This window comes from Tamandua tetradactyla, chromosome 2 (assembly GCF_023851605.1).
Source record: "Tamandua tetradactyla isolate mTamTet1 chromosome 2, mTamTet1.pri, whole genome shotgun sequence".
NCBI lineage: Eukaryota > Metazoa > Chordata > Mammalia > Pilosa > Myrmecophagidae > Tamandua > Tamandua tetradactyla.
In genome coordinates, this window is record NC_135328.1 from 93,835,398 (window position 1) to 93,859,349 (window position 23,952).

General features: G+C 38.4%; 1 protein-coding gene across 3 annotated transcripts in view; it reads left to right on the forward strand.

Moving 5' to 3' along the window:
• The window catches only part of GLIS3 (GLIS family zinc finger 3), a 486,424-nt gene that overhangs the window by 7,424 nt on the left and 455,048 nt on the right, over positions 1 to 23,952 (forward strand). For 2 of the 3 annotated variants that reach the window (XR_013170469.1, XM_077148285.1), the window contains exon 2: positions 6,335 to 6,820. The exons of the other annotated variant lie outside the window; for it this stretch is intronic. Coding sequence is in view for 1 of the 2 variants with exons in the window: in XM_077148285.1 (XP_077004400.1) it covers positions 6,433 to 6,820 (388 nt within the window). In the remaining variant the exon portion in view is untranslated. The remainder of the gene's footprint in view (positions 1 to 6,334; positions 6,821 to 23,952) is intronic. 3 annotated transcript variants of the gene reach the window in all.

Here is a 23,952-nt window from a genome sequence, read left to right on the forward strand (position 1 = left end):
GTCTATAGCTACAGCTATTCTTTGTAGGCATCTTGGCAGAGAAATAGTCAAAATGCTTTTTGTTTTGAAATGGAAATATCTTTATTGTTTTTTCTGAGTATAACAGTAATGTCTGTCCGTTGAAAAGATTTTAGACCATAAAGAAAGGCAGAAAAAAAAAGAGAAAAGAAAATGACAGGCAATTCTGTTCTTTACAAATAACGTATGCTTATGATTTGGAATATGTCCTTTGAGAACAGAAAGACTTTTAAAACTCAATCCAAATAATATTTCTTTAATTTTAGAGCTAATCTGAAGTATATAGCATTTTTTATGGGCCCAGAGTTGGCAGGCATGTGAGGAAATGGGCACAGGCTCATTGTTGATAGGAGTGCAAATTGATACAACCTCTCTGGAAAGTAATTCCAAATGCTTTTAAAACAATAGCTTTTATACTTTTTTTGACTGTGACTCACCATAAGATACATTTTTCATTTTACTCAGAACACACTATATGGATATAGATATACAAGAATGTATATCCATAAATAAACTGAAATAAAACCATACTTGGCCATCAATATGTTTGATATACTCTTAACTTCTATTCTATTCTAATTAGTTCTGTGTCATTAAAAAATGCTTTCTCCCTAGAATAATTGTTCTCATGAGTTGCAGACCACAGTTTAAAATACACAGTTTTAGAAAGAGTCCTTCAGTAAGCGTGGATCTGAAACTTGTGGCATATTCATACCTGAATTGGGCCAATGCATGAAATAGCTGCCTTTCTGAACTTACATTTGGCCTGGAAATATTTTTAGTCTTATGTTCAATGACATTTTGTATGATTTCTTATGGCTGACTAAGGGAATCCTTAATTATCTCCCTCTACTTCACCATTTTCGTTAAGGTTGCAGTTTTCTAGACCTTTCTGTACTCATTGATGAGTTAATGAGTGGGGCAAAATAAATGAAAATTTGTAAGTAATTACTACTAAAAACAGTGGCATTTAGTAAGCCAGCAGGATATGAGAGTTATATATTAAGATGCACTCAAGTGTGGAAAGTGGATTCTAAGAGAGGTTACTGAACTTTAATATTTCCCTCCAGCAGTCTTTTCCTGAAGGTTCTGAATTTCTTCCAGCAATCTGTAATCACTAGCATTGTGTGGACGGTTCTCAGTGCTGCTCCTGATTTTTAAGTTAGAATTGTCTACTAGAGAATAAGTTTCTGAAGTGGATTTGGCCACTCCTTTTCCATTCCCTCCTTCTCTTCCATCTCCCCCTTGCCTTCCTTTCTTCAGTGTCCTTTCCATATTTACTACCCACATTTCAAAAATCTTCACCATTAGTTTAGATTTAAAAGAGACTGCCAAATATGTTGTTCTGTAAACTTAGGGAGGATTATTTTCAGCTTTGAGAAACTTTTTAATATATAAAAGAGAAAAAAGTTAAGATGTGCATATTTAATTAGATAACTAAGGGCTTGAGTCTATAGATACCTGTTAGTTGGAATCTATAATGTTCATTGTATTATTTTTTTCTGAATGGTCTTTGGAAGAATGGTCTTAAATTTCTGGAGGAAACACGGATTTTAATTTTAGTTGGTGTATTCAGACCTAACCCTCTTTGATTGCATCTTATTGGTGATTGCTTAAGTAGTAGCTGTAGCTCTCAGTGTTCAGAATAAATATGTTACTATTCTTAGAATTAACACCATTAGACTTTGGGAATACCCAAATGAACATATGGTGTATACACATGTGTAACTAGGTATAACTCTCTAGATGTCTGTTCCATGTCTCAATAATGAGGAATGATCTTAGCCCTGTTTCTGTGTAACTTCTGTCGTAAATTCCGTGAATCTTTTGGTTTCACTGAAGAAAGTTATGAGACCACAGACATGATCAATTATACTTTGTTGTGGGTTACTTTATTGTAATATAGTATCCTCCAGTTTCAATTTAGAGAAATGCTAGTGTACACATCCAATACATTTCCTCCATAATATCCTCCAGCTTCACAAGCACATGTTTGCACTTTCCTCTTGTTAAAATTGCAGACAAGGATAATTTTGATTTATTGGTGACATCTAATATAACTGTGTTTATATTGTTGCCAATAAAATGACTTACATGATTGGTTTTTGTTTATACAATCTTTTCTGAGGAGTCAGTCACCTGTGTTAGGACAAGGTACATTCTGCTTATTAAAATGAGCTCCTGGGATCTGAGAACATTCAGCTCTGTCTGTCCTTGATTGAATTGCAGAATGTGCTTCACACTGCAGCCGTGCATGAGAATAACTTATATTATCTATCAATAGCCTTTTCATTTCTATATTCTTCTGGCTACAAAAGCTTTAACAAGAGAAGCCTTTGGGAATGGCACGGGCCTGTTAACGACCAAGGCAGTGATGTTGTAAAGGCAGTGTTAATGAAATTATACAATCATTAACCCAAAGGGGAAAAAATAAAAAGAATCAATAAAGACTCTATTTGAGATGACTTAGACATATATATAAGAAGCCGACTCAGGAGCAGTTTGTTTGCTGACCAGTATTTTATGCCTCATTATCAGGTTTTCTATGCAGGGTAAGAAGTGCTTGTGGCATGAGGAATGGAAAATGTAACAAAGGCTAAATGTAGCCTAAGGAAATGAAATGATGTATGAAAATTAATAATTAACTGGCTCATCAGATGAATTATGACTCTAGATGAGTCTATTAATGATATTTACTAGGACAGGGCTTTTGGATGTGAATAGGCATTATGGAACGCATGTTTTTGGATTTTTCTTGAATAGATGAGTTAACGTTGCTTTATGTTTGTTTAATCTTTTAAGCCACGAGAAACAGTTCCTGGAGCCTTGGGTAGAAGGTAGAGTCATGATTTTATATTTTGATAAAAGTTCTAGCTTTTCCAGAACACTGGTGAAATTATTAAATGGTTCTGTGCCTTAGTTTCCTTAGAGGCTATTTCCCTCTCTGATCTGACTTACAGAAATGTGTTTTAAGAGTTTGAAAGTGGTCAAAAGAAAGATTTATTAACTCTCATATTGATTTATATAGCAGAATGAATGTTCCTATGGAATATTAAAAGTCTTAATAAGTCAATATGCCAAATCCAAGAAGTCCTGAAATTTACATGTCTGGGTGCACCTTTCCCTCCCCACCCTCCCTCCCTCCTTTCTTTCTTCCTTCCTACCTTCCTTCCTTACTTCCATTAGTGGCCTAGGGTAGGGTAGTTAGAAGATGGAGGATAAAATGATACTGGAGTATTTGACCAAGTTTTTGACCAAGTTTTTAAACTGAAAATTGCTCTTCTAAATGAATCCTACCAGTTAGATTTTTGACCTACCAACTTCTGATACTGATTATTTGTGATTTTACTTTTTGATGAAATTTTAAAATTTAGGAAAATTTAATCCTAAAATTCATTTTTCATGATAAATGTTTTCTTGCAGCACCTTGCTGCTGTGAAAGCCTTCCTGTCTGCTCTCCCTCTTATAAAGTAGCTTACTGCTTTGCTCCCATGTCTACCCAGCTCCCATAGGTTTAAATGCCGTAAATATGAAATCTAATATTTATCCTTGACCATAATATTGGGTACATTTTTATTCATCTTCTCTGTCTAAATTATCTGAATTAATAGAATTACAAGAGACTTTAGTGCTTACTGCCAGCCTCCACATTTTATGGTTGAAAAAGTGTACGTCCAGAGAAGCTATAAATGGTTTGCCAGAATTAAAGCTCAGGTATCCTGACTTCTAGTTGAGTGTTCTTTTCAATGACTCTGTGAGGATGTGTCTTCCCTAAAAGTTAGCAGTTTGTTCCTTTTATGTTATTAAAATAAACTGAAAATTATATCTTGATAGATGGTCTAGCGTAAACGTACAGAAAAACATTATAATTTGAATAGACAAAACTGAGTTTTAAATTCTGGTATTTAATGCTTGAAATATCTGTTAGCATAATTAACATGAAAACTAGAATATTGGGCATATATTCACCTGTAATTTCTTTTATTTTTGTCTTCAGGCTGTTTTTCTCCCCTCACATACTTTCAACTTATTGGATTTTTTTTAATGATAGTAATCACTTTACTTTCTAGCTGCTGCTTTTTAAATAGTAAAATATAAGTACTTTTTTGTTGTTGTTTTTACTCTCCACCTAAAACTATTTAAAAGAGAAAGTCAGTTCATTAAAAAAATTAAATAAATATCCTGCCCAAGGCAGACAGGAGTATCCAATGCCTAATTAAGTTCTCAGTGCTTTAATTATTTTTCCTTCTTGCAGACTCTCCTTCTTAATGATCTAGCTTAATGCTAAGGGTACCTACTTATGTTTTTAACCGGATTTTTGATGAGAATTCCTGCTTGTGTATGATGTAGCTGCCAAAAATTACTCCTTTATTTTAAAAACCTGGAAATGGGCACGGTCTGCAAATCTGCAGACACTTGTCACTTGGCCCATGCTCTTAGTGACTCAAATTTCCAGTCATGTTGGACAGTTCCTCATTTTCAACAAATTGTCAATATGTCATATTTCTTTGGTCTTGTTTTGGTTGGTACTGAATAAGTGCTTTCTTCTGCAGAGTCCAAAGTGCTCAGAAATCACCGTTTTATCAATGAGTGGGAAATAGCTGGCCAATATTTTCCAGCAAAGCACAGAGACATTAAATGATTCCTGTCCACAATCATCCAATGAATCAACATACTGACTGATAATTTAATGTACTCAAGTTCTCCTAAATAGGAAAGGCAGAAAAGGCATTGGATTTTTTCCAGTGCAGAAATGTTACAACCAGTCTTATACCGAAGATTTATTTATTATTGTTCCAAAAACAAACTTAAATGATGCAAGTTTGGGTAACCTGGGTTTATTTGCTCATTCATAGGGGTACAGTGTAGGGGAGGACAGGAGTGAGACCTGACTTAGGAGAATACTGTTGAGTGTTTCCTAGGACTAGATGGCATGCCAAGATAAATTGGCAGAAGATAGAATCCTTAATAAAATAAACATTGGTAAAATGAAAAAAAGTTCCAAAATTTATATTGTGAATAATTTTTGAAGTCCTCAATATATAGACATACACAGTAAAGGTTGCAGGTGGTATAGCGAGTTCTTGACTTAAAAGTTAAGATATTTTGATTTCCTAAAATGATAAAGAAAAAAAAATACTCATCACAAAGTTTACCTTTATGGACATCCTTTCCTCAAGGATTTATGGTATTTATCACTTGGGAGTTGAGTTGAAATTAACAGTTCAAAGTATTGAGGGGCTCATACAAACAAGTAGGAATCATCCAATTGAGAATATCTGGTCACTGCTCTTTGCAATCATTTCCTGTATTTGTTCAGTTTTGGCTTCTCTGCATGACTCTAATATCTTATAAAATAGTACAGATTGTGAGCATAGCTTATGCCTGTCATTCCTTTGGTGTAGTGGCAACTTTGTGGCACTTGGTCACCTCATTGGATACGTTTTTGATGAGCTATTGACCACAGCAGAGAATGGCTTTGTGTGATGACTTAGAGAGTACTGATGTCATCACGTACAGGTGGATGATGATATTGTGTCACTCGAGGAGGTGGCTAGGAAGCTTCATGGGACAATGGCCGATTTACTATATGTGGCGCATGTTACATACTGCTTTGGAAGGGCTTTTCTTTCCTCCACAGCTACTTCTGTTCTCTGGGATGTTAATGGATGGTCTCTGTTTTGTTGTATTGATTATATTTCCTTCCCCGGAGGTCAGGGTCAACATGGCACCGAAACTCTTATGTTGCTGTGAGTGACTGTTAGCCTTTGCATAGATGATGTTCCCAGGTCCAAAATTTTAAGTTTTGTTAATCTAGGGACTGTGCGAAAGATTGTTTTTAGAGTGAAAATCAGAAGTGGCTTAATGTTTCCTGTGATCTCCTTCAGAGGCCATTTCTGGTTTTTGCTTATTTATTGTAACCTTCAAAGAATTGGTCTCATGAAAGTTGTACCTTTGGGTTTCCCAAGACCCACTGTAGCAAATGAACTAGTATGGACAGATCCTTTAGGGAGGAAAATATGTTTCATTTTGTAAACTGGCACTGGTAGATTGGTTGTAATTACCAGCACTATATTGAGAAGAGCTCTGTGGCAAACAACAATGCTGTAATCTATAATCCATGCCTACCGTGAATGTAGGAGGGGAGAGTGCCTGCCATTTAGCCAAGGATTTGGTGACCCTGCTCTCCATAAAATGTTGTTTTGCTCAGGGTGCGTCTTTTCTTCCTGCACGAATACTACAAAGGTTGTAGTAACTGTAACTTATTTTCATTTTTACTTTAAAAAATGCCTGAGTTTATTTTTTTTTTAAACAGGCGTATAACCCACACCATGGATAACTTATTGGACTTTGTCTGAAAGGAGTCTTTAGTGTCTTTGGATATTTGACCAGCCTGGCTAGAGGTTTTTCAGAATGAATGGAAGGTCATGCGGCATGAATCTCCACCGGCCGTCAGGAACCCCTCAGGGGCCAGGGATGGTCAGTGGCCAGCATATTGCTCCCATCCGAGCCCACTCGGGCACTCCTGGCCCCTCGTCCTGTGGCAGCACATCAAGCCCTGCTATGGGGAACCTCGCTAACAGCATTCATCTCAAGATGCCCTTGGTAGGAGGGATGGCTCCTCAGAGCAACGTGGCAGAGAGCCCCATCCATCTGCCTGCCTTGAGCCCCAGAAGACAAGTGCTTACCAATGGAAAGCCTCGATTCCAGGCCACCCAGCCTGGGGGCATGTCCGGGCCCCATGCTTTAAAGCCAAAGCAGCAGGAGTTTGGAAGCCCTTTTCCTCCAAATCCTGGGAAAGGTAGGATTCTCTTTCTGGAATCTTTTAAAAGTGGAAACGATTTTTTTTTTCTCCCCCTAGTTCCTTATGTGACAACACATGCAATGGGGGAAAAGTTGATGGTCTCATAATGACACCTAGCTTTGCTCTGTAAGGGGATTGTGCATGTGTGTGTGAGGGCAGGGGAGCCTCCGTGGTAAATTCTGGGACACCTCGTGGGACTGTGGGACAGAATGGAAGGTAAGAGAGAATGATGAGAAATGGGGAGGAAGGCTGGGTGGAGGGGGTGGAATGGTAAGACCAAGTTTAGCAAGATCCAGCCTCTGGGTGCGTGGAGCTCTCCCTGGGCTCACAGGGGAATGGATTCTGCAGGGCAAGGAAGAGAAGGGTGACTGGAATGGCCATAATGCTACCTGGGTGCTAAGAGAAAGGTGGGGTTTGGAAAGAGGTGGGCCAAAAAGGGAACCGTTTTCATAGCCAATGAAATGAGGAATTAGGACATGTAAATAAGAAAAATTATTGTAAGAGCAGAGCCTATCCTTTTTATAGGATAGCTATAACAAGAGGGAACCAGCCTAGGAGATAATAATGGAAAATATATTTTATGTGTGTGCAGAACTAGCAAACCTGGTTAATTTGAAAGGCAGAGCGAATCTGCTTTTAATTCCCTAGTGTTTGAATTACTATATATTTTAAATTAAAGAATAGTTGTTGGGGAATCATGAATTATTTGAATGACGTACTGTCTCTAGAAACTGATGTTGACTGAATGAGGTTATACTGCAAATGATATGTGTACTTATACCAGAAGAAAAAGGGTGTGGAGCACATGTAAAAGATAGCATTGTTTTGAAAAACAGCACAGCACAATTATATATTCCTTAAGGTATTCTTAACATTTAGACTTAAATGTTTATATTAAAAGTGCTTATAAGGGTGGTGCAAAGGTAGCTCAGTGGTACAATTCTCACCTGCCATGTGGGAGACCCGGGTTTGATTCCCAGAACTTGCGTATCTCCCCCTTCCCTTGCCCCCCCCCCCCAAAATAGTGCTTACACGACCAAATAGAATTATTAGCAGCCTTATGAATAGCCATTCACCCAGTTAATTATGGTGAATAATAATCAGGCAAGTAGCCAAAAAGTTGTTTGTTTTGGTGTCACTGTATTTTGGTGTTTTGAGAAATTGATATAAATGGGCAGATTAAAAATGGAAACCCAAACATGTGTGGCTGTTTGATTTTCTTTTTTCTTTTCTTCTTGAGCCCTTTTCCCCTCTATGTTCTCCCCCCGCCCCCATTCCTGCCCAACTCTTTTTTGTCTAGGCTTGATTTTGAGTTGTTTTATATTTTAGAGATACTAATATTTAGTTTAAATATAGATAAAATCTTCCTGGGGGCTGCATCTAAACTAGCTCTGTGATTGTTGGGTTAGTATGTCGGTGGCATGGTAGGCTAAGTTCCTTAATGACAAGCTTATGTGTTTGAATTTTCAGGGGCTGGGGCCCAGTAACATTGTTCAACCATGCTTGCCTAGTGAGCTGTAGCTTGCTTTATCTATATCTGGGTTTGAAATTCTGACTAACATAATGTGATAATATTAATAATGTACACTTACTATATCCTAACGTAGCATGTGAGGCACCTTGTTAAGTGCTTTCTACACAAAGTCTCAGTTAAAACCTCATGACAGCTCCATGAGTTATTTACAATTGATTTAACTGATATGGAAGTAAACTCTAGAAAGGGTAAGTAACTTGTCCAGGGTCACCAGCCAGTGAGGAGTATGGGAATATTACTTTGGGTAACAACCAGAGGTGACTATAATGATAATTATGGTAAAAAAAAATGTCTTATATGCTTGAAGGATAGTGAACTCTCAGGGTCAATACACCTTGGAATTCATATAAAAAATAGTACTTTCCTACTTTTCAACTTTCTGATTTCTTGCTCAGCTTTCTAGCTTACGTTGTCTGTTCTGGATCTGCATGGTTGGGGCTTTCATGCGCCTGAATAAGGGGTCAAGGGCACATGATCATTATTCACCTGGCATTGCAGCTCGGATGCCAGAAGTTACCTGGATGGTGCCAGAAGTGGCTGCATGTGTCGCTTTCAGATATTGGTTGGCAGTTCCTAAACTAAGCCAGTAACTGCATTGAGAATGGTAATCTGGGACAGTTTTAACTTCATCCGGTTATTTACTCAACAAATTATTGAGCTTATATTATGGGCAAGCCACTGTTCTGGGAGTACAACAGCCAAAAAACATAGTCTTTGCCTTCTTAGTTGGAGGATTCAGACAAATACATGAACATTTATGATAGAGACAATAAGGGCTAAGAGAAGACACACTTAGTGTGATACAGCAGGATTTGAGAGGCGTTATGAGTCCATGCTTGGTAGGTGGATCTTGGAGGAGAGGAGGATATCGAGGCAATCATCTGAAGAGCGAGGGGCTAGGCTTGCAGTCATGCAAAATGCATGTCCTCTGTGTGTGTGTGCATCTGCGTGTGTACGGGAGGGGGCTGTGTGGAACTTATTCTGGGTAGGGAGAAAAGCATGCACAAGACCTGGAAGGGAGAGATCGTGATATGTTTTATAGACTTCCAATTGGTTCCACGTGGTTTGATCTTGGAGAGCAAGGGCTGTGATAAGAGATGAGGCTGGAAAGGAGCAGCAGCCAGATGCAGGGTCATGAATGACACGCTGAGAGGTTGGTATTTATCTTGTGGACAATGGCAAGCTCTTGAAGGGTTTTGACCTTATTGATAATGCAAGGGTGACATCTCTCCGTGGCTTTGCCATTGCTTTCCCGTGCATTATTGACAATGCCATGACCTGGAGGGAGAGGTAGGAAAGGACTCTCTAGGTGGTGTTGTTTGGTTTACATGGTGGCTACGAAAATGTTTTCTAAGCCTTGAAAGTAATTATACTAACTCTCAGGAACCCAGCATTGCTGTGTACAGGGAATATAAGTTACCTAAGATTTGTTACACCAGCAAGCATCTGACTTGATGACTGGTGATTCTCTAATGGAAGCCTCATGAGAAATATAAATTTGTTAGTAATGTTCTTATTACTTAGGGATTGAATTCTGCTCAATTGAAGACTCAAATAACAATGGCTTTAACATCACAGGGCGCAGTTCCCAAACAGTATGTCAGGTTCACCAGGTACCAAGGTGACTTTTTGGGGAGTCACAGGATGGTTAAAATATTTTAGGGAAACATATTGATGTACACCAGCAAATTATTTATTACCTTGAGGAAGTTTAAAGTTTCAACATTAGATTCCACTACCCTCCTTTTGGTGAGGTCATACCTTTGTGACACTGCTTTCTTTGTTGTGATAAAAGACAAATACTAAGTGGAAATCAGTGTGCAACACAAAATGAGGGTGATGGCGTCCAATCGTATTCCACAGTTTGGGGAGTTTTGCAGTGCACAACTGGGACACACATCCCATTAGTATTTGTAGTTATTTAAGAATGAAATAAATTATTTTCCTTTCAATTTATGTTTATTATTTTCTCCAACAGCTATTAAGTTAGTACATTACTAGTTTTAAGTTATTTACATGTAAATAAATGGAACTGTTAGCTGTTTTGTTTGGTTCAGGGGCACCTTGAGAAAATGACTGAGGTACTAAAAATGCCATGAACTTAGTTCATTTGGGAGCCTCATCACAGAGGTTTTTCTCACAAAAGGAGAAATCTGTAGTAAGTGTGATTTCTGCTAGTGGTTGGCAGCCCAAAGATATTAGGACTGAAGTCACAGAGAGTCTCAAACTTTCCAAAAGGCTGCCCCAGCTCCAGCTCTCCAATCTGCCTTTGGAAAGGAAGAAGATGGAACAAAGAGGCACAAAAGGCAGAAAGACAGAAGGAAAACTTCCCCCAATATTTTTCCTTTACATGGCTTTCCCAGGAGTCCCACCAGCTATTCCCAATTAAATTTAATTAGCCACTTACTATGCAACTTTTTTTTTTTGCATGGGCAGGCACTAGGAATTGAACCTGAGTCTCCAGCATGGCAGGTGAGAACTCTGCCACTGAGCCACTGTGGCCCGCCCACAACTTGTTTTTTTAATGAAAGTCATCTTTTGCCCGAAATTTACCTTTTCCTTTTAATTTAGATTTTACCTTATATTGTATTACATTATATTTCATGAGGTTGCATTATATTGTTATTTTACATTTTAGCATTTCACCTCCTTTACTTTGTCTCTCTCTCACTCTTTCAAGTAATTTGAACCACTTGAATGTAAGTTACAGACATTGTGACCGATCACTACCAAATTCCTAATCAGCTGTCCTCTAAGGATGTTTTGGCCATATAACCAAAATATGTTAATCATAACCAAGGAATTAACCTTGAATACAATACTATTATTTGTCTATAGTTAATCTTAAAATGTAATCCACATTTAAATGAATTTTATATTGTTATTTACTATATAGTTTTTATCTTTTTTCCTCACTTATAGCCCAAATGCCCTTTATAGCAGTTTCTTTCTTTTGACCCAGAATCTAATAAAAGATTCTGTATTACATTTGTTGTCATGTCTGTTTAGTCTCATTTAAAATGGAATGCCCTATTCCTCTATTCTTTGTGTTTCATGATGTGGATATTTTTAGAGTTCAGGTCAGTTTTCTTGTTACACCATCTGATTTTTCTGTTCATTTCTTCATGATTAGGTTAAGGTTAAACATTTCTGTAGAGAGTAGTACATAGATGGTGTTGTGTGCTACTATGGCGGATTGGGTTGTGTTCCACGTGTTTGGTCTTGGTCTGCATTCTGACGGGTATGGAGCCAACCCAGTGTACATCAGTGGATGTTGCTTCAGTTAAGGTGTGGCCTTCCTGAATCAGGTTGGGCTTTAATACAATCACTGAAGTCCCTTAGGAGCAGAGTGAAAGTCCGGCAGATAGAGAAGCCATGGGGAGCAGCCTGCAGTTGGAAGTCAGTAGAACCTGGAAGAGAAAGGGAAAGATACCACCATTTGACAGAAAAGCCAAGGGCTGGGGATTGCTGACAGCCATTCCCCGAGCACCACACTGTTCTGGGAGAAAGCATCGCTTTGCTGATGCTTCAGTTTTGAACTTTGCTGATGCCTCAATTTTGGACTAGCCTCAAAATCATGAGCTAATTAATTCCTTTTGCTTATACTAACCCATTATATATTTGTTTTAGCAGCAAGGAACCCATTGCATTGCATCCGGAAGCACTGACTACTATATTTGTCCTAGTATTTCTGATGCTAAGTTTGACCACCTGGTGAGGGTTGTGTCACCAGATACCCACATTGTAAAGAACCCTTTCAGAATTAATCTTCTGAAACTATTGAGTTCTCCCACACCCGTTCATGCAGTGGTTTAACATCTGTTAATGAGCCTTGTCTGAATTAGCAATTATGTTGTTGATTGTTTAATGGTAATTTTCTAATTCTGTCATTCTGATGTTTATTCGTTGATTTTCTTCTGCTAGGAAGAAGAGCTTATCTGCCCTCTTTTTAATTTTTTTTGAGACTCCCTATAGACTAATGAACTCTTTCATAAATTTTAAATTTAGTGTATTATAAGTCATTATCATTGTTATTCTTTACGATGTTCAAATTGTCCCAGATTTGGCCAGTGGTAGCCTCTTCAAGTCAGTTCCTATGTCCTTTTGACATGTCCCCATTAAGGTCTTCCTTGCTTTCTGACATGACAAGAAGTTTCATGCTTACCTTGTACCTTTCCTGCCCCAGACCTGGAATCCAGCACTTCTGTAAGGAACTCAGGTTCCTTTTAATGGGGAATGATTTTTGAAAATCTGGGTGAAAGTGTGTCTTTTTTTTGCCATGGGGACATCATTGCTTCTAATCCTTTTCCCTGGATAAGTTAGGAAGTTATTAGAAAAAATAATGAGTTCCAGTTAAAATAAATCTTACAGGGTTCTTTCTCACATTTTCTCATCGCACATTTGTCATTGAGAATCCTGCTTTATTTGCTGTGTGCTAACACTACAGAGGAGCTCCTTTTAGCTTTAAGTTTCTAAGGTAGTAGAAATTAGTTGATTGTGTACTACATGTAAATATTTAATGTGCTGAGATAAGAACATTTGTAAAATTTATCTGAGTCACTGAGTGTGCGTGGAGGATATTCTGCAATTGACAATGTACTGGTCTTGGTAGGATTTGTGAGTTCTGGTTATATTGTACCAAAAGTGGCATTTTCCCCTACTTCCCACTCCAGCAGTTACACATTGTAATTAGGCTGGTTAAAACATATTTTTCAGGGCGTCTTGGAAATCAGTTTTATGATCCCCACTTTAAGCACATTTGACACAACTATTTAAATATTTAAGGCAGTTACACATTTGCAGTGCCCTGAGGAACACATAATTGGGAAGATTTTTATTATAAAGGTTTTTTTAATTTTACTTCAGAGCCTCTGACATTTCTTGTTGGGCTCTGCTGTCCTTGGAGACAAAGGAGTTAGTTATTCATTAGCATTTGTGGGTTATTCATTATTGTTGGTCAGAAAAAGCAGAATAACATCAACAAAAGACACAAGCTAATGTTGATTAAAAAACTCTTTTATGCCGCTTAAGACTAGTGTTTCTTGTAAAGACCTTCTTTAAGAAAGAAAATCTATTGTGTGAACCTGGGAGGTCTAAAAATTAATGTGCTCTCAATAATACACTGGGTTTTATTTTTATTTGTTGCTCTTTGTGATTGTCTGATTCAATTGATTATAACCTGGAGGTTAGGTTAGCACTTGATCCCTCAGTGGGTCAGCTATTTTATGTTTTCATCGACTGCCACATCATAAATTAATAAATTCTGCCGCTGATATAAAAGATTACTTTCCTAGATTATTCCTTCACTTATGTTTATCCCTGGAAAAGCAAGAGGCAATGAGAAAAACCTGCTACCACCAACCAGAGCACCATGTTGAATGCAGTCATGTTAGAGTTGGGGTAAGGATAATACAGGGAGTCCCACATTTTGGAAGAGATGCAGTTTATATATTAAAGAAAGTTGGGACAAAATGCTTGGTTACTTTTAATATTTTTGCTTCTGCTTTTTAATCATTTATGTTTCCTTGCACTTGCCATGTGGCTTCCTGCAGAATTAGAGCAAATAAAGTTAATATTCCATAAAAGGTTCCAAAAATAACCAAGCCGGCCAGAAACCAAAGGCATTATTCCAGTTGAGGTAGCCAGAGTTTTCGTTTAGTCTCGCCAACAAGGCAGGTGAAACACAATGTTTACTTTTGTTTACTCTCTGGTCTGCACAGGGTCTACTTTGTGTGATTTATTGATGCTGAGTGTAAATCAAATTGATGATGGATTTCCCAGTATTACTAAATGCAGGCATGATTTGCTCCAGTGGTAAAAGCTGCTTGTCAGTCTCATAAAATTCCTCCTTTAAAGAGTGTGTTTCACCCCTCCCTCTTAAATGCTACAGGACAAGAAGCTGAAATGTAACACCCATTAGTCACCCGTAGCGTTCTCTAAGGTTGTTAGATAGGAACAGCCTTGGGCTTCTGTGGTGTTTTATACTTAATGTACTTTCATATTGATTGTCTCATGTCATTTGATCAAAAGCACAGTCCCTTGGGGCAGGGCAATGTAATTGGCTCCATTTTAGGGGAAGAGAGACTGAGGCTCAGTTTGCTAGAGAGCTCGTTCTCCATGAGCTGTGTGGGTCTTCATTGAACAGGACTCTACAATTTGAGAGCTCGTGTTACAGGAACTCTGAGAAATCTTGCCCCTGTCTTCCATTAGAAGTCAAGGTTGCTGCCATCCCCTGAAGAGTATACCTTGAAAAATTCAAAATCTCCAGGTCTCATTTCCATTGATAAACTGAGGAAATGGGCACTTGCTCCTCTTTTGGAAAATTGTACTTGACAGTTTTCAACATCCAGCCCTTCTGAGAATGGAGGGTATCATCTGCATGGGTAGGAATGAGGTAGCTTTTGGATTTTTGGCCACCTGGATGGTGACATCAGTACATGCACAGTTCTATGCTTCTGGCTAATATGAAGTCTCTAAGACCAAGCAGGTGAATAAAATAAATGGGAATAAATTTGCTGTTTTTGATCTATCAGATTTTTAGGGATACAATGAATGATGACTCATATTTAATACATATTTTCATGGCTGCCTTATTTGAGTACTGACAGAAATAGAAGGTAGTCATTGGCACCAACACTATAAAAAAATAAAAAATGAGGAGACTGTGGTGTAGGACCTTGCTACTCAAGTATGGTGGGACCACAACCTTAGGTTCCTCTGGGTGCTGGTTAGAAATGCATGGTCTGAGGACCACGCCAGCCCTGTTCCTAGGATCTGTATTTTAACAAGATGTTCAGGTGATTCATGTACAACGACTGGCTTCAGGGCTGTGTAACTAGCATAATCCCAAGGTTCTATGCTAGGAAGGGGATCCCGCATTTGGAATTAATGTTCTGTCGTCGTTGTCTTGACTTATTAATTTTATATTGGAATTTGTTATTATAAATGAAGTCTGGTGGGACATTGAAGCATGCACTGGTGGCCTGGAGTCTTGATTCTTACTTGTTCCTACCTTCTGCTAGGATGGGTTCTCAGTAGTCAGCTCATCCTCCTCCATCTCCACCTAGTGACCACTGCTGCCCTTTGTCCCTAGGGCGGTCTGAATGATGGGATGAGATGGCTAGGTCAGGTGCACGTGCCCTACAAATTATGTAGTTGACCTTGCAAGAGCACATCAAAATTTGAGAAGCACTGGTATGGGAGAAAGAGCAAGGACTCAGAAGACCCACAGTCCAGTTTAGGATTTGCTTGCATACAATGCTGTAAAATGGGAAGAGTCTGGGCTTAGGGCAGGACCAGCCAAGTATCGTGATCAAGAGTGTGTCCAAGATACCTCTCATCTTTGGTTTTGGCTTCATGAGGCTGATGAACAAACAAAGTTGGATGATATGGCCTTAGGGTGGGATCGTGGTGGGGAACAGGGCTCAAAATGGAATAGGAAGGCAAAAATCTCCCCAACCCATGGGAGTAGATGGAAAGCAAGAACCAAGAAGCCTAGGAAGGCAGGAATTGGAGATTTCAGCATAGGGAGGAGGGGTAAGCCTCAGAGAACTTCTGAATTTCCTAATTGGCTTTCCACATAGTTAACCAGTTGGTGGAAATATCAGGTCCACTTAAGATAGTGGAACAGAAAATGGCATTTGCGTTATAGGGTTAAATTAGATGATAAATGTGAAAGTGCACTTAAAACTGTAAGAATGCCTGGCATGTAAAGTTCTGCAGTTCCCAGACTACAAACAGGTGTGAGGCAGTTCAGACCCCTGTAAACGACAGCATCTGCTGCTGGATGAGATGTCCTTGCTCTACCACCCTGCTCATTCATGTGACTTACCCTTTGAAATAAAGGTGGACAGCTTAGGCATAACTCCCAAGCCTGGGCAGTATGGAAAGCTGCACTATATATGTATATAGTACCTTAAATGCTTTATGTTTTCCAAGTTTTGTTTCAAAAACTAGAGGGAAAAAATGTAAACCATGATAAACAAGCATAGAAACAAAATAGTTTGTTATTAAAAGTCTATCTTCCATCAGCAGTTTTACTTTTATATTTAGAGAGGGTGATCATATCATTTATTATCCAAGCCATAACTTTAACTAGTGAAATGGGGTCCTACTAATAATTTTAACCCTGGGATTATCCTGGACAAACTGAGGTATACAGTCAATGTACATTTAGGGAAAAATTTGATTGCGTTCAGATTCAGAACCTTATCCAAACACCTGAAAGTAAAGTAGTTCAATATACTTAACAAAATTAGTCCCATATAAGTTAATAGCAAAATTACTTCTTGGGGCCATTGAGTGATTATTAGTATATCATTATGTAGAATATATGAGTTTCTGATTTTTCTAGGATTGAAAATAAGCTAGCTGGCAATTATTTAGCACTTCCTATGTTCTAATCTTGTGCTTAGCTTTACATATCTTATTTTAATCTCAACAACATCATGAAGTATCCCAATTGAAAACACAAGGAAAGAGGGGCTTAGAAAGATTAAGAAACTTGTCTATGAATATACAGTGGAAGATCTGGGGATCTCTGTCTGACTCCAGAGCCTTAAATTTCTTTATGGGAAGCTGTTTTAGTTATTAGCACAGGAGTCACCTCAAAAGGCTAGGTTCTTGGCAATTAAGAATAATTTCCTGAAAATATACATTATGTTTAATGTAATTTCTCTTCTACATGGTGGTGTAGTATCTGGTATATATTTAGTTTGAAAAGAACAGTGAGATGAAGCAGAAAAAAGCACTGCTAAGGAAATTGTTGCAAGTGTTTGTGCTGTTTTGTGTTAGAACTGCCTCCCCCTGCTGCCATGACTTGCCCAAGATGGTGGTCTTGGTGAGTCAGTAGGCAATGAGAAGTAAAAAGGAAGATACAGTAATGGCTAATGTGTTTGGAGTAATTGCACTGGTCCAGGTTCTACACTGCACAAGCCTGCTGAGCAGTATGACTAGGACATAACCTGCAAAACCTTCTGTGGTGGCCCCGGAGCTCACTTTTTCTTGTAACTCTTGTACCAACCGCATGTATCATTAGTCTTAGAAAATGAAGGCTTGGAGAGGTGAAGTGACTTAACAATGTCATAGCTACTATGTGGCAAGGCTGGGAATTGAATCTAGCTTCTGTCTGAGCCCAGAGTCTTGGATCTTAACCCTCCTATTGTAGATGGTTGGGTTGGGTCATAGAGCCTTCTCCTTGGATTACGGGGACTCCGGCATGAGACCTGTGCTTCCTACCTGCCAGCATGCTGGTTCACCAAGTATCTCATTCATACCTCTTTGGGCTGTAGGTAACTGAAACCTTCTTGTACTAGCTTGTATAAAAGGGGATTTATTATAAGGAACCAGGAGTTTTTTCATGGTACTCAACGAGAAGATATTCAACCAAGTCTTTTGAGGGACTATAAGGACAGGAAAGCCCCAAATGTGTAATGTACTTAGAACTCCTGTGCCATGAGCCAACTGGGTAGAACCTCTCTATCCCAATTTCAGGTTCTTTGGAAAACTTTGTTGCCAAATTGGTTTATCTAATTAAGATGTGAGCAGAGCCTCATAGAATAAATATGGGTACCGCCAGCTCAGAAAAGGGGAGTGTGCGTTGAGCAACATGACACGTAGGACTCAATCCCTAGATAAAGGTGGTTTGGGAGTGTACCTCAAATAACAGGGGCATTTCCACAGTGTCACAGGAATTGTGTTTTTCCACCCAGGTGATTCCAAAGTAAGGAAGTATATTTTAGAGGTTTGACCACCAACAAAAGTTAATGTTAGGAAAGGTTGTGGGATTTTTTTTCACCTTAAAGGATAAACCACTAAATTAAATATAGATTGTGATGATTTGTATCAGTTTTCAAGTGTTGTTCACTACATTTTATAAGGTAGCCCATTTTTTTTTTTTAAGGTAACCTGGATTTTCATTGCTCGATGGGGGAATTTAAGAAAACATGTAATGGATGATCTATTAAGTCTTTAGTTTATTTTGTATTTAGAGTTTAGTGAAAGGAAGGTTTGTCAGGGTTCAGGTCCACAGATCTTGATTTCTATTTGAAATCACCTTAAGCAACCCAACAATATGAAGTGGTCTGCCTGTCAGATTTGAAAATTTTAGCATAGTTATTTGTTGTTGCCTTGGATTGTCTAATCAAAGAGCATCCATTCATGAATACTCCTGACTTTTATGCCAGATTTTTAATAGGAAACTGTCAGGCATAAAACACATACAATTAATCAGTGAGTTAAATTTTTAAAAGTTGGGGTACATGGATTGGGTATTGAAAACATAATTTTTCTACATCTTTGGTCCATGTAATTTTTCCACGTACATAAAAACAAATTCTGTATAATCACATATTTACGATCATGGCAGTGACGTAAGATGGACCTGTGATCCCTGCCACCTGGTATTCATACCCATTCCTTGGGTGTGGGCTGGATATAGCAACTTGATTCTAACCAATAGAACACATGATAAACGTTATGAGATGTCACTTCCACAATTACATTACACAAGATTAGGCTTCTGTCTTGCTAGCAGACTCTCTCTATTGCCTTCTTGGTTTTCATGTTTTGATGAAGCAAGCTGCCATATTGGAGAGGCCCATATGGCACAGAACTGCGGGTGGTCTCTGGCCAAAGCTGAGGAGGACCTGAGGCCCTCAAAAACCTCTATTGAGGAACCAAATTTTTCCAACAACCCTGTGATCTTGGAAGCACCTCCTTTCCCAGTTGAGCCTTCAGATGAGACCTCAGCCCTGCCTGGCACCTCAAATGCAGCCTAGTGAGAGACCCGGAATCAGAGCAACCAGCTAAAGCAAGGCTGGGCCTCCTCATATTCAGCAGCTGTGAAACTCTGTAATAGATGTGTATTAGTTTAAGCCTCTAAGTTTGTGGTGATTTGTTATGCAGCAATAGCTAACTTATACAATTATTGCCTGAACTAGTCTTTCTTTCAAGAGGCACTAGACAATTAGACAAATCTAGGAGTAGGAGGGGAAATTAACTTCTTTTGAGGACCTATGATATGCCAGGCATGGTGAGAGGATTCAGTAGAGCTGACTTGTAGGCCCCCTCTTTTTTGCTTCATTTTACAAATGTGGAAATTAACATTTTAGTTGAATTCAGGTCTTCCTTACTCCAGTGCCCCTGCTCCTTCCCTGTCTTTGGCCAACTTTCTGTAAGCCATAAGCAATGGGCATTTTTACCTAAAAAGTAAAGTTGATCCATCCTCAGGTATTCATCAAGGTCTGTGAGCTTGTTCTTAGGTCTTGCTTTTCCTTTCTCCTCACCTGAGTGATGTGCTCCCAGCAGATACACTTTTGCTCCTTCCTTTCTGCCCTCATCTAAACCAGTGTTTCAACAGCTCTATTTTTTTATTGTCCCCCTTTACTATCTCAAATGAAATTCATAGACACATGTAATTTAAAAAAATGGTATCATTTCCTAACTGAAGTACAAGGGAAATATAGAAGCAACATGATTTATAATGAAATAGTATTCATTTAAGTATGAAAATGCTCCAGCACAACTGCACTAGGAAACATAACAAAGTGGTTGGATAAGCTTGCACCTAAATGTGGGCTAAAATTCACATGATTTGGGTAGATTGTATTGTTTGCTTAAATGTCACTAGTGGCATTGCTTTTAATGATAGGATTTTAGGAAATGATAGCCAACACTTGATAATATTTCTGTCAGAACAGTGATCAGTCTCCCCTTGATTTGCATTGTCACTTCTTTTTCTAGATAATTTAGGTAAATAAAAATAATGAAAAATAATGCATTTTGGTATTGAACTCTGATAATTTTAATAACCAGTTTTTTTTTTTTTTACTTGTATGCATGTCTGGCCAAGACCCTTGAAAATCCCATGGGATATGGGATAGTTCTTTGTTGTGAGACTGTCTAGCATCCTGCCTTCACCTTTTAAATAGTAGTTATGCCTTTCACTAATTGTGACAACCCAGAATTTCCTCCTAAATGTCTCTTAGAGGGCAGTGCCCTCCACTCTCACAGATCTAAATCTCAGTCTGCTTTTAGCACAAGACCTCAACTGATTAAAGTATTATAATTTTTAGAGGTGTTTGTGTTTTAAGTGGGCCAAAAACTTTAAGGCAGAGAAAAGCATTTTTCATGGTGGAATTTGTAGGGGAGAGAGGTGGTAAATTGAGGGATGAAAAGGGTCTTTTTTGCAACCCTTAAACTACATGGTATACATGTACTCCTTATATTTTCAATTTCAGACTTTCTTTTTCTATCTCTTTTCTTTAGGCCCCATATACACTTTTAAGTCACGAGTTAAGCATCTTTGTAACTTAAATTCTTTCTTCTTTCCCGATTGTGTTTTGAGATACACAGACAAGCTTGTCTATGTATCTAATGTTGTCAGACAATCAAATGAAATTTTCTGAGCATTGACTTTAATCAAGGTGTGTGCTAGTTACTGAGCCTTCAAAGGTGACCAAGATGTGGCTGGACTTCTCTGAGGATTGTGGTCATAACTCAGTCTAACACGTGTTATAGTTGAGGCACAGAGCTTGACATGTTAGGTGTATATGTAAGTATATGGCTCAAGAAACTTGTGATCAAATGTAGAGAGAGAAAGGAAGAATGTGGGAAGATTTGAAAAGCAATAACTCTTATAAATATGGTTCATTAGCAACAATAAATGAATTCACCAGGTTTATGTACTTCTGTAATATATAATATATGACTTATGACAGTTAAATACATGGGCCTGAAATAACATGTATACTATGTTATATAATATACTATATGCAATTATGTATACATACTGTATATTACAATTTATAGATAAGATTTTATTAAATCAATAAGTAAAGGTGCCAAGAGGCAACTGTTAGCTTCGCTTTCTTATATTTCAGAAATATATCATCATAGTAGATACCTTTAGATGTGGTGTCATTTGTGGTTGGAAGCTTATTTTATATTTCCAGAGGAACGAGAGAAAGAAGGAAGGAAATAGTGTAAGAAAAGGCGGTGGGAGCTGCAGCTCTTCATATAAAGACTGGTAGGATGGGTCTTGTGACATGATACATGCAAATGATCTGGAATATGTATGGGGCAGTGTCAAATAGGTTTTTGGTTTACAATGATGACGGCTAAGAGGAGAGGATCTCATATCTCAATTGGAAGAATAGAAATTAGACATTAAGAAGAGGTCCCTGTGAGTGATACGAGAGATTTTAATGTGTTTCAGGTGAAGGAATTAGAATTGCTTTCTCTATTAATTTTAAAGGAAAGGGGTGATTTAGTGTGCAAGAAAGCTTGGCTAAGTGCTCACCCAATAGTGTATCAGCCAGGGTCCTATCAAGAAAAGAGATGCCATTCCGGATTGCAGTTATTTTAGCAGGGAGACTTGATAATATCAGAGATTTCTTAGATGATATTGAAGGACTGAAAGGGCAAACAAACAAACAAGTGAATTCTGTGGTAGCACATAAAATAAGTGTAGGAAGGACCTACCGCCGTAGGGCTGGAGGATCAGAGGGAAAAGGCTGGGTGTTACAAGAACCCAGAAGCTTGGAGAAGGAGCCTGCCCAGCTGGTCCCAGACTTCTGAGGAGTTGCTGTCCAGCTGTTGATAGCACCTTGGAGAGCTGAGACCAGCTTCCTGTCCAGAGGCTCTTCCAGCACCAGACCAGCAAGTATGGGTGGCCCCTGGAGCATAATATGAAGATGTCAAATCAGTAAAGTTTCTTAAGATAATTCAAGCTCTAGATCTAAATATTAGAAGGGCTCTTTCTTCTTCTTTTAAAAAATTTCTTAGGATAATTAGACCGGTTAGATCTAGGTAAAATATCTAAACCATAACATTGAATTCCTTTCAAAATGCTTTGTATCAAATGAAGTTTGCGTATTTGAAAAATTTTTGGACAAGCCCAGAGAAATAAAGCAGAGTAAGACATTTACTTTTCATTTCTTTACAATCTTAATACAATTTGAAAGAATAATGGTATCTAATATTTACATAGCGATTTAAAATGCAACAGATAATATTCTAAGTGCTTTGTATTATCTTAATTTTTAATAATATTGTAAGTGCTTTGTATTATTTTGATTTTTAATTTATCAATGAGACAGTAGATTCTTATTTAAGTTGCACAAAAACCCAATGAGGCAGGTACCGTTATGCTAGATATTATTCCTCTGTGCTGGCTTGAAGTTATTATACATCCCAGAAAAGCCGTGTTTTTAAATCCTCATTCAATATTGCTGGGTGAGATTTTTTTTGTTGTTGTTTCCTTGGAGAAGTGTCCCACCCAATTGTGGGTGGTAACTTTTGATTAGATGATTCCATGGAGATGTGTCTCCACCCATTCAAGGTGGGATTGCTTACTGGAGCCTTTTGAGAGGGAACCATTTTGAAAAAAGTTTAGAGCTACACAGCCAGAGATCTCTGGAGATACAAAAGAACACTTCCCCCCCTCCCCTGCCCCCCCGGGGGGTAGTCCTTATGAAAGGAGAAGCCAGGAGACATGTGCCTTTCCAGCTGACAGAGGTGTTCTGGACTCATCAGCCTTTCTTGAATCAAGGTATCTTTCCCTGGATGCCTTAGTTAGGAAGGCACAGCCTTAGAACTGTAAACTTATAACTTAATACATTCCCCTTTTTAAAAGCCATTCCATTTCTGGTATATTGCATTCTAGAAGCTTCCAAACTAAAACATCTTCCAAATTTTCAGATGAGGAAACTGAGGTATGGTTGAATAGTTTGCCCAGAATCACGCAGCTAGTGAGTGGCAGAGCTGGGAAATGAACTCTCCAATTTGGCTGTAAGGTACATGCTTTTAACCACTAAACCATACTAACTTCATATGTTTCTTTCAGAACCCATGCTCTGACTCATGTCTGGATGGGTAGGTAGATGAATGAATGGATAGATATATAGATAGCAAATCCATTCATTATTCAACAGTGATATGGTGTAGCAGAAATTCTGGTTTGGGTATCAGGAGAATGAGGCTCAAAACCTAGGTCTTCCACTAACTTTCTTGGAAACTTTAAGAGTTGCCTTAACAATCTTGGCTCTGTAAAATGACGAAGTTGAATGAAATGACTTCAGAGACCCCTTTTTAACTACCATTGTTTTCTGATTGGAATAAGCCTGGTGACCCTTTAGGAATTGGGAGCTATAGATAAGCAGCAGAATGAGTTAATAGTTTCTGTTCATCGGTTAGAAACAGACCTGATATTGATGGTGCTATTGATAGCTAAGTAGCTAGAGATTGTCAAGGACGAAGAGATTAAGGACTCGATTATTCAGACATATGGGCACTATGGGACTAGCTGTTGTTCTAATTTCCATTTTTTGCTGATCTCCATCTTTTTTGCATTCACATTTTAATCTTGTCAGGAACTGGCACAAGTACTTGTTAGAAGTCATTTCATCTCTGGGGATTTAGCCAAGAGAGTTTGGTCTCTTTTGCTAACTTTGCTTACTCCTTAAGGGGCTGTCAGCTCTCTCCCAATTTATAGATGGCCTGTCTTTGTAGAATTGCCTTTGATTTGAAGACTGGAGACCTGGACCCCAAAGAACAAAAGATGTCCAGGAATTTGAAAAGTGTAGCAAAAACACTT